The following is a 14831-nucleotide window of genomic DNA, read 5'->3' as shown; positions in this document are numbered from 1 at the left end:
GTGAGAATTAAACTACAAGTTTAAGATAGAAAGAATGGGAAGAAAATGAGAAACACCTGAGCTGAAGTGAATTTTTTAAAATAATTTTTATTTAAAACAATTTTTATTTAAAACTACTTTTAGTGCCCCAAAAAAGTTAGCGCTCCCGCGCCGTAAATTGAGTGGTAGCGCCCCAAGCAGGAGGCGAGGCGCTACAGGAAGCGCTCCCCCTCCCTCTTGGGGGCGCTCCCATGGAATATCACGGCGCAACGTGCAGCAACACCATGCGCGTCGGCACGTAGCGCCGTGGTACTGCAGGCCTCTCGCCCCTGATTAAAGGGGTTGGGCCTAGCGCAGCGCGCACCGGGGCCCTGCTAGATTACCGGGGAGCGGGATGCCGGTAAAAGAGCCCGGCACTCAAGAGGAGCGCCGGGCTGACCGATCGCGGCCGGCACCCTGCGGGAGGAGGCAAAAGGGGGCAGGTGCTGGCAGGCGGCCCCAAAAAAAATGGCCACCTGGCACCTGCCCTTTAATTTACACTGCCCTGGCCGCAACCACGGCACCCTGACCCTGTCAGACATAGCATCCGGTGGCAGGTCAGGGGGCGTGAGCCAAGTTTGCGGCCGGGGGCTGCGCACGACGATGACGTCATCGCCGGAGGCGCTGCAGGGCGCTACCGCCGCCGCTAACCTCCCGCTGAATTTCACAGGAGGCATTAGCGGCGTCGCGCCTGGGTGCTTTGTGCCCACTGGAGGTGCAAAGCCACCAAATTTTCCCCCCTTTATGTTTATTTTAGCTGTGCAGAGTTAATAATATGTTAATAGAACTAATCTTGACTGCTGAGTAGTTCATGACCCTAATTTTAGGTTTCAGTGTGATCGGTAGAAAATAGTGTCAAATCATGAAAAAATATATGTATATAAAGAGAAACTAACCATGTCTTACAGTAGAGATAAAGAGAAAAGCTGCAAATACTGAAAATCTGAAGTAAAAACAAAATATTGGAAGCGCACAACAGGTTCAGTGGCATCTGGAATGTGTAAAGACAGGTTTATCCTGGTCTCTGTTGTGCTGTGTTTTTCTAACATTTTCTGTTTTCATGTCCTACATACTAATGTCCTGTGTATTAATTTTAATGATCTGGGTGAGGCTTTGGGGGAACTGGCTCCAAGTTCGCGGATGATACAAAGATTTGTGTGAGTGTTAGGACTTTAGATGAGGAAAGTTAGATCTAGATGTGATGAGGGAATGGGCCCGTGTCTAGCAGATGTCATTTAATATAGATAAATGTAGTGTAATGCACATGGGTAGGGCTAATGCTAAGCATGTGTATACTATGCAGGGTTCCAAATAAAAGACTGCTGAGCAGGAAGAAGACCTAGGTGTTATAGAACATGAATCTCCAAAGGCTCACAACTGCAAGGCTATTGCAAAAGCAAATAGTGTACTAGGATGTATTGCTAGGATGATCCAATACTAAACAAAAAGCACTATACAGTCCTTGTACAAGACCTTGGTTAGGTCTCATCCAGCATTGTGTGTTTAATTTTGGTCCCTTCACATGGTGGGTGCTATGGAGGCCCTGGGAAAGGTTGAGGAAAGCTGCTAAATTGATGCCTACCTTAAATACCTTTAGTTACCAAAACAATAGGATTAGAGAGCTGGGTCTTTTTACTCTAGAAAAGCCTAGACTTTGGGAAGATTTGATTGAGGTTTTTAAAATAATGAAGGAATTATTGTCCGTGTGGATAAACTATTTGAGTAAGCTAGGTTAGGGAGGGTGTAAGTTACTTAAGCACATAACTGGGTAGATGTCAGGAAGGGGCATGATTAAGAAGTTTGCAGATGATACAGAAATTGGCCGTGTGGTTGATAGTGAGAAAGAAAGCTGTAGACTGCAGGAAGATATCAATGGACTGGTCAGCAATGCTCCCTTTAAGCTACGCGGCTCTCTGAAGGTCTAGTGCAGCCAGCACCTGCCCCCTTTGGCCTCCTCCTGCGGGGTGCTGGCTGCGATCCATCAGCCCAGCACTCCTCTTCAGTGCCAGGCTCTTTTGCCAGCACCCCGCTCCCCGGTGGTCCAGCAGGGCCCCGGTGCGCGCTGTGCTAGACCCCTGCCCTTTAATCAGGGGAGGTAGGCCTGCAGTACTGCGGCGCTGCTGTACGTAGCGCCATGATATTCAATGGGAGCGCCCCAAGAGGGAGGGGAGCGCTTCCAGTTGTGCCCCACCTCCTGCTTGGGGTGCTACCATTGAATTTCGGGTGCGGGGGCGCTAAAAGTAGGGTTAGGGTTAGTTAAAGTTATCGCCCCAAAGGGGGCGCGAGCCAATTTTCCCCCCAGAATACTGAGAAGTGCAGAGGAACAGAGGGACCTTGGAGTGCATGTCCACAGACCGCTGAAGGTAGCAGGACAGGTAGATAAGGTGGTTAAGAAGGCATAGGGGATACTTTCCTTTAATAGCAGAGGCATAGAATATAAGAGCAGGGAAGTTATGCTTGAACTGTATAAAACATTAGTTAGGCCGTAGCTAGAGTACTGCGTACAGTTCTGGTCACCACATTGCAGGAAAGATGTGATTGCACCAGAGAGGGTAGAGAGGAGATTTATGAGGATGTTGCCAGGACTGGAGAATTTTAGCTATGATGAAAGATTGGATAGGCTGGGTTTGTTTTCTTTGGAACAAAGGAGTCTGAGGGGAGATTTAATTGAGGTGTATAAAATTATGTGCTGCCTAGATAGAGTGGATAAGAAGGACCTATGTCCCTACAAGGCTTAGGCTGGATAGTTCCTTTTCAACCGGCACAGACACAGTGGGCGGAATGGCCTCCTTCTGTACTGTAAATTTCTGAGATTCAAGGGAGGAGAAATTGGGTCACGACCACTTTGGGGTGCTAACTTCGCCAGGGCGCTACTTTTAGTAGCCCCCGCACCAGAAATTAAATGGTAGCGCCCCAAACAGGAGGTGCGGCGCTACTGGAAGCGCTCCACCTTCCATCTTGGGGCGCTCCCGTTGAATATCGCGCGCTACGTGCAGCAGTGCCATGTGCGTCGGCACGTAGCACCGCGGTACAGGTCTCCCTCCCCCGATTAAAGGGGAGGAGTCTAGCACAGCGCGCACCGGGGCCCTGCTGGACTACCGGGGAGAGGGGTGCTGGCAAAAAAGCCTGGTACTGAAGAGGAGTGCTGGGCTGATGGATCGTGGCCGGCACCTCGCAGGAGGAGGCAAGAGGGGGCAGGTGCTGGTAGGCGGCCCAAAGAAAAATGGCTGCCCGGTACTTGCCCTTTAATTTGCGTCGCCCCGGCCGCAAACACGGCACCCTGACCCTGTCGGACACCCTAACGTCATCGCCAGAGGTGCAGCGCTGCGGGGTGCTGCTGGCTACCGCCGCCGCTTACCTCCCGCTGAATTTTGCGGGAGGTGTTAGCAGGGCCGTGCCCGGGCGCTAGGTGCTTTGCGCCCCGTTAACGCCCCAAGGAGACGCAAAACAACCAAATTTTTCCCCCTAAGTATTTCACAGAGGATCATTGACCTTTGGAAGAAGGTGCCCACTTGGGCAATGAGTGTAGATTCACTGCAAGTGTTCTAAAGGGAGCTGGAGAAGCTCCTAGCTGTGGCTGATATTACAGCGTACGAAAGGTAGGTTGGAACTTGCCCGACGTGTTTCCTGGAACTCTCTTTCATTGCCTTTGGGGGTTAGAGAGGAATTTGCTATATTTTTCCCCCCTGAATTGACCGAGGGTTTTTTCTCTCTTTTTGCTTCTCCCGGGAGATGATGTGGCTGCTGGTGGGTGGTGGGCATTGTGCATCACGATGCTCAATTGTACCATGACGGTTGATGAATCAGCTGGTCTTTTCCAGTCTATCATTTTCATGTGTGTGTTTGTGAAAACATATATTGGGGAAAGCAAGGAATAAGACGAAGCGGCAGTGATCTTTTCATGTTACACACTATAGTTACCTTCATTGTTACTGTGTTTCAGGTTCTCAGCAATATACATACCATCAGAGCAACCTGGCAACTGAAGAATCCCAAAACATGGACCTTTTCTCCAAGAGTAGGTTTACTTTCCACTACTTGTTTTTTAACACATGGTAGTGAGGCTGTGGAATGCACTACCAGAGTTAGTGATAAAGCAGAGACCGTGTCAATATTTAAGAATGGGTTAGATTTGTGTTTGAAGGAAAGGGGAATAAGGGTATATAGGAATAGGGCAAGCACAAGGGATTGGGACTACTGCTTATGAGGAGTATAAACACCAACATAGACTGGTTGGGCCAAATGGCTTGTTTCTCTATTGCTTCTACGTAAAATTGATTGCAGTAAATTCAGTGAAAGGAAAAAGCTTTCAAGGGAGTACTTATTCACCTTCCAAGGTTTATCTCTGAAACCATTGTTGCTGTCCAATATGTTTCTGTGGTCTTGTTTATGTGAAAATGCCACTGTTTAAGGCTGCATTCACACTACAACTGTAGTGTTGCTATGAGGCAGTTCCGCTTCACAGCAACGCTACAGTTATAATGTAAGTGTAGCCCGAATCCAGAGTCAGGGCCCGACCTGACACCGGATCACAGAGGGTGATGCTTCCGGGGGGAGGGAGTCTCACTCTCTACACTTTGGTCTCCGCTTGGACCTTGACATCCAATTTACAAGTTGAGCGTTGGTGCAAAGCTGAACTTGTAGTGTGGTCCACATAAGCAGCAGTCCCAACTGGTACTAGAAATGCCATTGTTTAAGTGAGCACTTGTATCATTTGCCACCTTGTTTATCAACTAATTTTAGGATGACATCTGACTTTGTTGCCAAATATTGTTGCCTAATTCTGAATCTTAAGATGCCTAAAATACATTAGTACTCTATGTAATCAACAGCTGAGTCCATACGTGACATTATACAGTTATATACAAACCCAGACTTTACATAGATACCTTTATGAATTTTGTAATGCTGCTAAAAGCTGATTTCTTGAGATCTGTTTTGCATGTAGAGTGTGGAGATGCTGAATGGACAACAAGTGTTTTCCCACAGGGTAAATGTTCACAGCTTTGACTACAGGTACACTATCCCTTATCCGAAAGCCTTGGGACCAGCTGAGTTTCGGTTTTCGGAATTTTTCGGATTTCGGAAGGTATTATAAGACTGGGAAATTTGTATTTAATATAAATTTTAAAAGTTCAGGCTACCTCTTGCGACTGTTCCGTGTCTCATTCCCCTTCCTGCTTCTCTGGAAAGCTGGATATCGGCTGACTCCTACTAAGCTGGCCCGCAAATCAGGTCGGGGGTCGGGTGGGGGGGGAGAAAAGAATATCGGACGGGCCGCGGTTCAGGTCGGGGGGGGTCGTCGGGGGTCAGGGGGTCGTCGGGGGTTGGGGGGAGAAAAGAATATCGGACGGGCCGCGGTTCGGGTCGGGGGGGGGGGGTCGGGTCGGGTGGGGGAAGAGAAAAGAATATCGGACGGGCCGCGGTTCGGGTCGGGTCGGGTGGGGGGGGAGAAAAGAATATCGGACGGGCCGCGGTTCGGGTCGGGGGTCAGGTCGGGTCGGGTGGCGGGGGGGGGAGAAAAGAATATTGGACGGGCCGCTGTATTGTTGGGTTCACTCTCCTGGTACCTCCTTCACACTGCCCAGCTCGGCCTGTAATCTCCTACCCAGGAGGGAACTCTGTGACCCTCTGCCCTGCTCAGCGTAAGTCGTGCGCCACTCTGGTCATGCCGTGCGTACGACTTACGCTGAACGAAAAAACTTTCGGTTTTTAGAGGTTTTCGGAAGTTCGGATAAAGGATAGTCTACCTGTATTATAATTCTGACAGAGAGAGGTATTTGTATCTAAAGCACATATGTTTTTGTGGATCACAGTGTACTCTTCAGGTTAATATTTTACATAATTGTTATGCAGCTATCTAGTGTAGTAATGAGGGAGTCCTGAATTGGCAGATGAGATATTAAACTGTGTCAAGTCTACTGGTTCAGATGGACATTGAAGATCCTATGGCAGTATTTGAAGAATTTCTGATTTTTTGCTAGGAATCAGCATCCACAGAGTGAACAGTGGATCCCAGATATACCAGGTTGGGAATCTGGAATTTTCAGGTGCAATTTCCTCAGCTGGCATTTACATTTAGCATCAGCAATGTGATGGGCCTCATAGTAGGAGATACCTCCATGGATGTTTTCTGTCCATACTTTCTTATCTTGAGCAAGCTGTTCCAACTTATAGACGTCTATTTTCTACTATTTCAGAGTTGCTTTTAAGTAATCTTTATATCTCTTGCTGTCCACCAAGAGGTCGCTTTATAGGTGACAATGCGCCATAAATGATCACCCTCAGGATTCGTTCATCAGACATTTGCAGCACATTGCCTGACCAGCGTATCCAAGCCTTCATGATAAGAGCATCTATGCTTGGCATGTTAGCGCTTTCAAAAACTTCGGTGTCGGGGATCGTGACTTGCCATCTGATCTTCATTAGTTGTTTCAGGGAGCTTGGGTGAAAGTGAATTCAGTCTCTTAATGTGGCATGCATATGTTGTCCACGTTTCATAGGCATAAAGTAGGGTCATCAGAATGACAGCCCTGTGTATTTTGAGCTTGGTCTGCAGACTGATGCATCTCTTGTCCCAGTGGCACTCACGGGGCAGGATTTTCATTGAGCCGTGGAGGCGGGATTGGAGGCGTGTGGGGGGTTAAAATCTCAAAATCGGGGGGCACTAACCCATCCTGCCCCCAATCCGCTTCCATGCCAGTTTCAAAGGAGGCAGGTACCCGACCCGCGCTGGGTACCCGCCTCCCTGAGGCGGGAAGGGGATTAGTGCCAATTAACTGCCTGTTAACAGGTAGTTAACAGGCAGTTTTTAGCCTAATCCCTATTTTTATTGGTGAAGTGTGGGATTCCCGACGGCTCCAAACCACGCCAAGTTAGCGAGGCGGGCCGTCGGGATGAAGGGCTTGGAGGGGTCGAGATGTCCGGTGTTCAAGTGAGTGATGGGTGCATGAGTGCAGAGGTAAGTGTGTTTGGTGTGTGTAAAGTGTTTAAAGAAGTTTTACTTCCATGTACTTACCTTTACAGCCTTCTTTCCTTCAGGTCTCGGGAGTCCCTCATCTCACCGGCACAGAAAGCAGAATGGCCACGATCTGTCAAAATCTGCAGCATTCAGCTTTCTGTTCCAGAGAGATCTCTAAATCATCCTGAGAGGAAGGAATTAACTTAGAGTACAGATTGTCAGTGTTTGACAGCTTCAAACAGCTGTGAAACGCTGATATTTCATCTGTCAAAAGCTCTTGACAGATGAAATGTCTGTCTGTGACATCACCTGTTGCCGGGTGGCCCTTAATTGGCCCGTTGAGCCCAAGGTCAATCAAGTGAAAATCGCGAGGTTGGCCACAACTCGCTGGAGGCGGGACTGCAACCCCGAAAGTTGTAGTCCCGCCTCCTACACGCCTCCTCAATGAAAATCCAGCCCATGGTGTTTGACAAAACTTAAGCTGGCCTTAACCACTACCAGCAAAAGAACAGTGTTTGCCTAAGTAGCGACAGTTACTGCACTCCAACAATGATTCATTCTATAAAGCAGTTTGAGATTTTTTGGTGACAGGATCAGATGCTGTATAAATGCAAATATTTATTATTCAATTATTATGCAGATACAGGAACACGTATTTTATAGTGACTAAACTGCTTCACTGGTTTAACTGCCTAGTTGTTCATCAGTGTTGCAGAATGTTGCCTAATTTCCAAAAACTGCTATGTAATATCAATTAAATCAATTATTGCCATTGCATCACAGAACAACTACAATTGGGCAATGTTCCCAGAAATTAGGCAAGACTAGTCACTGTTCTACAGGATACTCTTTGTTGCCTTCATTTAGATGGGAGCATTGATTGATATAAGACGATATTAGCATTTTATGTTGACTCATTGTTGAGAGTAAGGCTGGAATTTGAACTGTCCGACGTGCTGGCAGCAGGGGAACCCTGTAGCGCATGGGGAACTGGAAGTTTCAGCAGCGTGCTTGTCTGTGGCTTTTTAGTGATGTCACTGCATTAGCATCTGACTTCCGGGTTCCCTGACCAATTAGCGCGAGCAGGCGCGATGGCAGCTATTTCAGCTGAACTATTTAAAGGGACCCTGCGAAGATGAAAGTTGAAAGATTGTCCAGGTTGGGGAGCAGACGAAGAAACTGCATCAATGGAGTCCCAACGTGGCAAGGCTGCACCTTGCTCAAATGGTGCCTCCCTAGAGCGGATGCTGCGTTCTGTAAGGGCCCGCAGAGAGATTCTGTTCCCAAGCTGACTCCAGCACATCACTCTTCATACGTACTTAACTTGCAGTTGTACCCATTCCTATCTGTCCAGGCACCCAAAGCGCATCTTCAGCATTCCGATTGCTTGCTAGATGATAGTTCGCATGGTCATATGGCTTTGATTATATTTCTCCTGGGCCTCATTGTTTGGGCCTCTAACGGGTGTCATCAGCCACGTCTTCAGGGGTAGCACTGTCTCCAAGGAGCCGGCCACTAACTCTGCTTCGAGGTCGGAAGAGCTCTGGGAGAGTGGAGTGGTGCAGGATTAAAGCATCATGGTATCTGTTTGGGAATCTGGCACACACATGCATGATGATCTTTTTGTGGTTGCATACGAGCTGAACATTGATGGAGTGAAAGCCCTTACGGTTGATGAAGACTCCACGGTAATCTGAGGGCACCTTGATTGCCACATGTGTGCAATCGCTGACTCCCTGGACCGGTTGGAAATCAGCCAGAGCCGCAAAGCCGAGCACCCACTCATTCTGACTGGCCTCATTGGTTGCAAAGTGCACATAATTGCTGGCCCTGGCATACACGGCATCGATCACCTGAGTGATGCATTTGCGGGCAGCAGATTGCGAGATTCTGCAGATATCTCCTTCATATCCCTGGAAGGAGCCAGAGGCGAAGAAATTGAGGGCAGTGGTGACTTCGACAGCCACTGGCAAAGTGTGCCCACCAGGTCCACTTGGCAGGAGGTCTTCTTCCAGGAGGCTGCAAATGGCTGCGACCACCTGACACGATACCCTGAGCCTCCTGGGTTCCGACATGCCCAACAAGCTGATCCTCCGCCTATATACCCTGTGTTGGGGGTATCACCTCCTGCGAGCTGCACCCCTGTGCTCATCCCCTCTCTCCTATGGAGGAGAAGGCTACTGCTGCTCCTGCTGGTGCTTCTACTGCTGCTGGTGCTGTTGCTGCTGCTGCTCATCTTGGTCCCCATCTGAGGTCCAAGATAAAGCTGCTTAAGTGGCACTCATGCTGAACCGATGCTTGACAGATGGAAAGTGTAGATCAGACTCACAAAAATCCAAGGTAGCAGAAATGACCTCCAAAATTGTGGAAATCAACTGCAAAGTAGTGAAAGCACACTCTTGGAAGTCCTTTTTTAAAATTAGTTCTTGGGATGTGGGTGTCGCCGGCAAGGCCAATATTTATTGGCCATCCCTAATTGCCCTTGAGAAAGTGGTGGTGAGCCGCCTTCTTGAACCCGTGTGGTGAAGGTATTCCCGCAGTGCTGTTAGGGCGGGAGTTCCAGGATATTGACCCAGCGACGATGAAGGAACAGCAATATATTACCAAGTCAGGATGGTGTGTGACTTGGAGGGGAACTTGGCGGTGATGGTGTTCCCATGCGCCTGCTGCCCTTGTCCTTCTAGGTGGAAGAGGTCGCGGGTTTGAGAAGTGCTGCCGAAGAAGCCTTGGCGAGTTGCTGTAGTGCATCTTGTAGATGGTACACACTGCAGCCACGGTACGCCGGTGGTGGAGGGAGTGAATGTTTAATGTGGTGGATGGGATGCCAATCAAGCGGGCTGTTTTGTTCTGGATGGTGTTGAGCTTCTTGAGTGTTGTTGGAGCTGCACTCATCCAGGCAAGTGGAGAGTATTCCAGCACACTCCTGACTTGTGTCTTGTAGATGGTGGAAAGGCTTTGGGGAGTCAGGAGGTGAGTCACTTGCCACAGAATGCCCAGCCTCTGACCTGATCTTGTAGCCACAATATTTATGTGTCTGGTCCAGTTAAGTTTCTGGTCAATGGTGACCCCCCAGGATGTTGATGGTGGGGGATTCGGCGATGGTAATGTCATTGAATGTCAAGGGGCGGTGGTTAGACTCTCGCTTGTTGGAGATAGTCATTGCCTGGCACTTGTGTGGCGCGAGTGTTACTCGCTACTTATCAGCCCAAGCCTGAATGTCATCTAGGTCTTGCTGCATGCGGGCATGGACTGCATCATTATCTGAGGAATTGCGAATGGAACTGAACACTCTGCAGTCTTTACTGTTCAGCTGAACTGCTGAAAATAGGCAGACGGGGTCTGGGTTTAATATGTCAACCGAAGGACAATGCAGCACTCCCTCAGTGCTGCACTAGAATGTTAGTTTTGTTGATGTGCTGAAGTCCTGCAGAGACAGATAATAATCGATAAAGGAGATAAACTTTTATCTAGTAAGATACATGGGAAAAAACAAGATAATAAAAAGACACTTACTGTTGTCACTGACAGACGCTAGTTTCTGTGTCTGTCATCCCTTCAACTTTCCAGGTCAAGCAATTTAATAGCAGTTTCTTCAGATAGTGGCACATTTTTATCACTATGTATAGTTATGTGTACCTCTTGGTTGAAGACAACATTTTGTTTAGTTTTCATCTTTGTAAATTGCTTCCCAATTTCCTGCTACCTTCTATGGGTCTTGGAGATGATCTTGGACTGACTGGCCTTCTGCCTTCTTGTATTTAGTTTGGGGAAAGGGGTGTGCCAGAGGCAGTTATTGCTGCCCTGATGCCAATGACTTTCACACAATCAAATTCAGCAATGCATCAGTCAAATGTGTCTCTCTACTTGATTTTTCCATCCTTGTTCTAAAGTTTCTCCTCGGCACATCTGTATTGGCAAAAAGAGATCTGGATTCTCATTTCTTGTTTATTATGTTGCTAACCTGTGATAATTGCTAGTCTTTTGCGATTGGTTTGAAACAGTTCACCAAATTTGATGAATGTGGGCAATATGGCGATGCTGAGAGGGAATGTAAGTGTTCCCAAATATTTGTAAAATTCTTCACATTTAGCGACAGAGGTCAGCTGGAGGCTTACATTTCTCACATGTGAATTCCACATCCTTCTTGGCATATTTAGTTATCTTCGAATCCTGAAGGATGTAAAGAATTACATGGCATATGTAACATTTTCCTCATGCAAAATTCTCAAAAAAGGCCATGCCCCTATGATGTTTCCCTGTTGGGACGATTAGGCCATTCCTGTGGTATGTGGAGAATAATGAGGTAGAAATCTGATTTACTCTTACAATGTGCGAATGAATTTTAAACCATCGTTTGAGATATAGATACATCAGGCTCTTAACATCTTCCCTGTGGTTCTATCTTGAATGCTCTTGAATGTGCAGTGCATTGAAAATGTTTAGATTCCTTCCAACGTTATATCTACTGTGAAGATTGAATATTAAACTAGACTTCCAAAGTCAGTGTTTTGTTGGGAAATAACTTTATGCTTATCTCTGGTTTATAAAGTAAGATAATTTATGTTGTTTAAAACTGATTGAAAATGGCACCTGACAGATGACACCTTAGAAGATGCATTTTGTTTTTCCACAAATAAGCCTATCTATAGTTGCTGTAATAACTGAATATTTTATTTCTATTTATTTATTTTTCTGTAATGTTGCAGGTTACTGGCATACTTCCCAGCCTGCTGGATGGTGATTGTTTTGTTAGGTCAAATTCACAGTCTTCGGGTATTGGTATTCTGTTTGAACTGGGTATTACCTACTTTCGAAATGTAAGTTGTTTATGAAAAGCTTGCTGATCATTTACAAATAGTTTGCAACTCCAGAACAATCAGATTGCAATATAGCTACACATTTGTATTCAACTAAATGTTTATTCATTTTGAAATACACTAGACCTCACTCAAGTGAATCGAATGAAATATCAGTGCAGAAATTCTTTTCTTATGGCTTCGTGGCGGTGTTCAATTTTCTTCCATTTTGAATTAATTTTGATGTATAGTGCAATGCTTTATAGTTCTATCTTGTAATGTTTGAGTTTGAATAAAACTTCCAAGTTGAACAGAAAATCTTTTCCTCTTACGTTCTACATGTTTTTTTAATTGAGCCTCTTTTACATCCTAGTCAACTGGACACCGAGGGGAGTTAAGCTGTGGCTGGGCTTTTCTGCAGCTGTTTACAGTTAATGGAGATGCTGTTCCCCACAGGTAATCGGATGCTTTGTAAAACAGAACCTCCCAATCAATGGAAAGCTAAAAGCAAATCTTAACTTTATATATCACTGTTACAAGTTTGGGTTCTTTAGCACTGTTTTCTTATTCAACAGTCTGGCAACATTTCCCGTACGTGAGCCAAATCCCTTATCATCTGAAAGAGGTGTTTTTTTTGCTTGCTGCCCTAATTGAGTATGTTGACCATGAGATTAATAATGATCCTAGATGCCGTATTGCTACTAGATTAAGCAGTCAACTGCTATGCTCTCACACTCACTTCAAAACATATTACACACAGGCAAATGATCGGACAAGCTAAAACCACTAATCAAATTTATTTTTTTAAGCAAGGTAGAATGATTAAAATACAGGAAATTAGAATACAAAAGCTCTTCATTAATGAGAAGATTCTTGAGCCTCGAAATGGGATAGCGCCTGAATCCTGGCACTGCACATGCTGCATGCGCCGAATGATGAGGGACCATGGCAAATTGGTCTGCCGGGTGCCAGTCATGACGGGCGCAGCTTACTTGGCCCAGGGCTAGTAAGATCAGCAGGCTCAAACAACAACAATATTAACTTGCATTTATATAGCGCCTTTAACGTAGTAAAACATCAAAAGGAGCTTCACAGGAGCGTTATGAAACAAAATTTGACACCCAGCCACATTAACAGATATTAGAACAGATGACTAAAAGCTTGGTCAAAGAGGTAGGTTTTACTGAGCATCTTAAAGGAGGAGAGTTAGGGAAGAGGAGAGAATTAAAGAGCTTAGGGTCTTGGCATCTGAAGGCACGGCAGCCAATGGTGGAGCGAAGAAATCGGGGATGCTCAAGAGGCCAGAATTGGAGGGTCACAGAGAGTCAGAGGGTTGTAGGCCTGGAGGAGTTTACAGAGGTAGGGAGGGGCGTGGCCAAGGAGGGAATTGTAAACAAGGATGAGAATTTTTAAATTGAGGCATTGCTGGAAAGGAAGCCAATGTGGGTCAGCGAGCACAGGGGTGATGGGTGAACGGGACTTGGTGTGAGTTAGGATACGAGCAGTAGAGTTTTGGATAAGCTCAAGCTTTCGAAAGATGCTGGGTGGGAGTCCGGCCAGGCGAGCATTGGAATAGTCAAGTCCAGACACAACAAAGGCATGGATGAGGGTTTCAGCAGGAGATGAGCCAAAGCAGGGGCACAGAGGGGCGATATTATGGAGGTGGAAGTAGGTGCCAACCGAGGTTGTTGGGTCAGTGGAGGCAATTGGGTGGGAGGTGAGCGGTGGCTGGCAGCAGTCCAACAGATTTAATGTGGGCTTCAAAATAAGGTAAGTACAACAGGTCAAACTTAAACGATAGCAAAATACTGCAGATGCTGGAAATCCGAAATAACAACAGAAAATGCTGGAAAAACCCAGCAGGCCAGGCAACATCCGTGGAGAGAAATTAGAGTCAACGTTTCAGGTGAACCCTTTGTCAAGACTGGAAAGGCACAGGAAATGAAATAGATTGAAAGTGCCTAATCTTCCGATTAGGCACTTTACAGCCTTCTGGACTCAATATCGAGTTCAACAATTTCAGATCATAACCTCGGCCCCCATTACATTTTTACTTATTTTTTATCCACACCTATGTTTTGGCCCCCCCCCCTTTTTTTTTCTCTCCCACATGGCAGCTGTCTCCCATTCTGCCAGCACATTTCACACCTAATCTAGAGCCGTCTTTTGTCTCCACTAGTCCTATCACCATCTCGTCTCGTTTTGAATACCTCTTAATGTCTCTTCACTTCTCTTTTGTTCTCTCCCAGCCTGGCCTTTCAATCTATTTCATTTCCTGTGCTTTTCCAGTCTTGACAAAGGGTTTGACCCGAAACATTGACTCTTTTCTCTCCACGGATGTTGCCTGGCCTGCTGAGTTTTTCCAGCATTTTCTGTTGTTAGGTCAAACTTAAAGACCACTTTTGAGGACCGCTGATTTGGCTGCCAAGGGACTGAAGTATTTAACCGCAGAATGCATGGTACATGCTGTAGTCATGTGCTATTCTAATTTTGCAAAGGGGGCCTGAAGCGGTCATTAGGCCCCCATTTGCATATGCCTGTTTCAGTCAGCGCCCTGGATGCCTCCACATGAGATTTTACCAGTATGGCGATCAGCACACTTCTGGTGTGGAATGAGTATGTGCATGTCACCTGCCATATGGGACCCTTAGGTGCCTGTGAAACCTGCGCAGTATGATCCAATTTCTAAAATTACAAAGGCCTACAAATTCCCTACCTTGGCATCACCCATTTGCGCTGCTATCCTGGTGAAAAATGCCCTTTTCTGGCGCGGAACTTGCCGGCCGCCATTTTGGTGAGGGCCTTAGTGCTGCCGATAGCAGCGCTGGCCCTGAAGTTGCAAATGGGGAGAGCATGATGTCACTTAACATTACACTCTGCGAGCTTCGACCTTAGCGCTGAGTTCAGAGCTGGGTCCTAAGCTCGCTCTGAAAAGCGAGCGTTCAGCAGACTGACAGAGTCGCTGTGAGTACTTCTTAAAGGGACTCACACATCTTTCATTTAAGCTTTTGCTCTGGATTTTACATTTTTTTTTATTGAAGTAGTGGCTTGGTGTA

At 46.6% G+C, this 14831-nt stretch overlaps 1 protein-coding gene across 1 annotated transcript in view; it reads left to right on the top strand.

Annotated features, from left to right (window-relative positions):
• nphp1 (nephronophthisis 1) overlaps window positions 1–14831 on the top strand; it is a 127377-nt gene that overhangs the window by 75263 nt on the left and 37283 nt on the right. The window contains exons 12-14 of the mRNA XM_085997859.1: window positions 3962–4036; window positions 11686–11796; window positions 12149–12231. Of these exons, the coding sequence (XP_085853985.1) occupies window positions 3962–4036; window positions 11686–11796; window positions 12149–12231 (269 nt within the window). The remainder of the gene's footprint in view (window positions 1–3961; window positions 4037–11685; window positions 11797–12148; window positions 12232–14831) is intronic.

This window comes from Somniosus microcephalus, chromosome 9 (genome assembly GCF_052327205.1).
Source record: "Somniosus microcephalus isolate GS21.2 chromosome 9, FLI_Smic_1.0, whole genome shotgun sequence".
NCBI classification, from domain to species: domain Eukaryota; kingdom Metazoa; phylum Chordata; class Chondrichthyes; order Squaliformes; family Somniosidae; genus Somniosus; species Somniosus microcephalus.
Note: the sequence above shows the minus strand (reverse complement) of the source record. Positions and strands in the feature narration are given on the sequence as shown.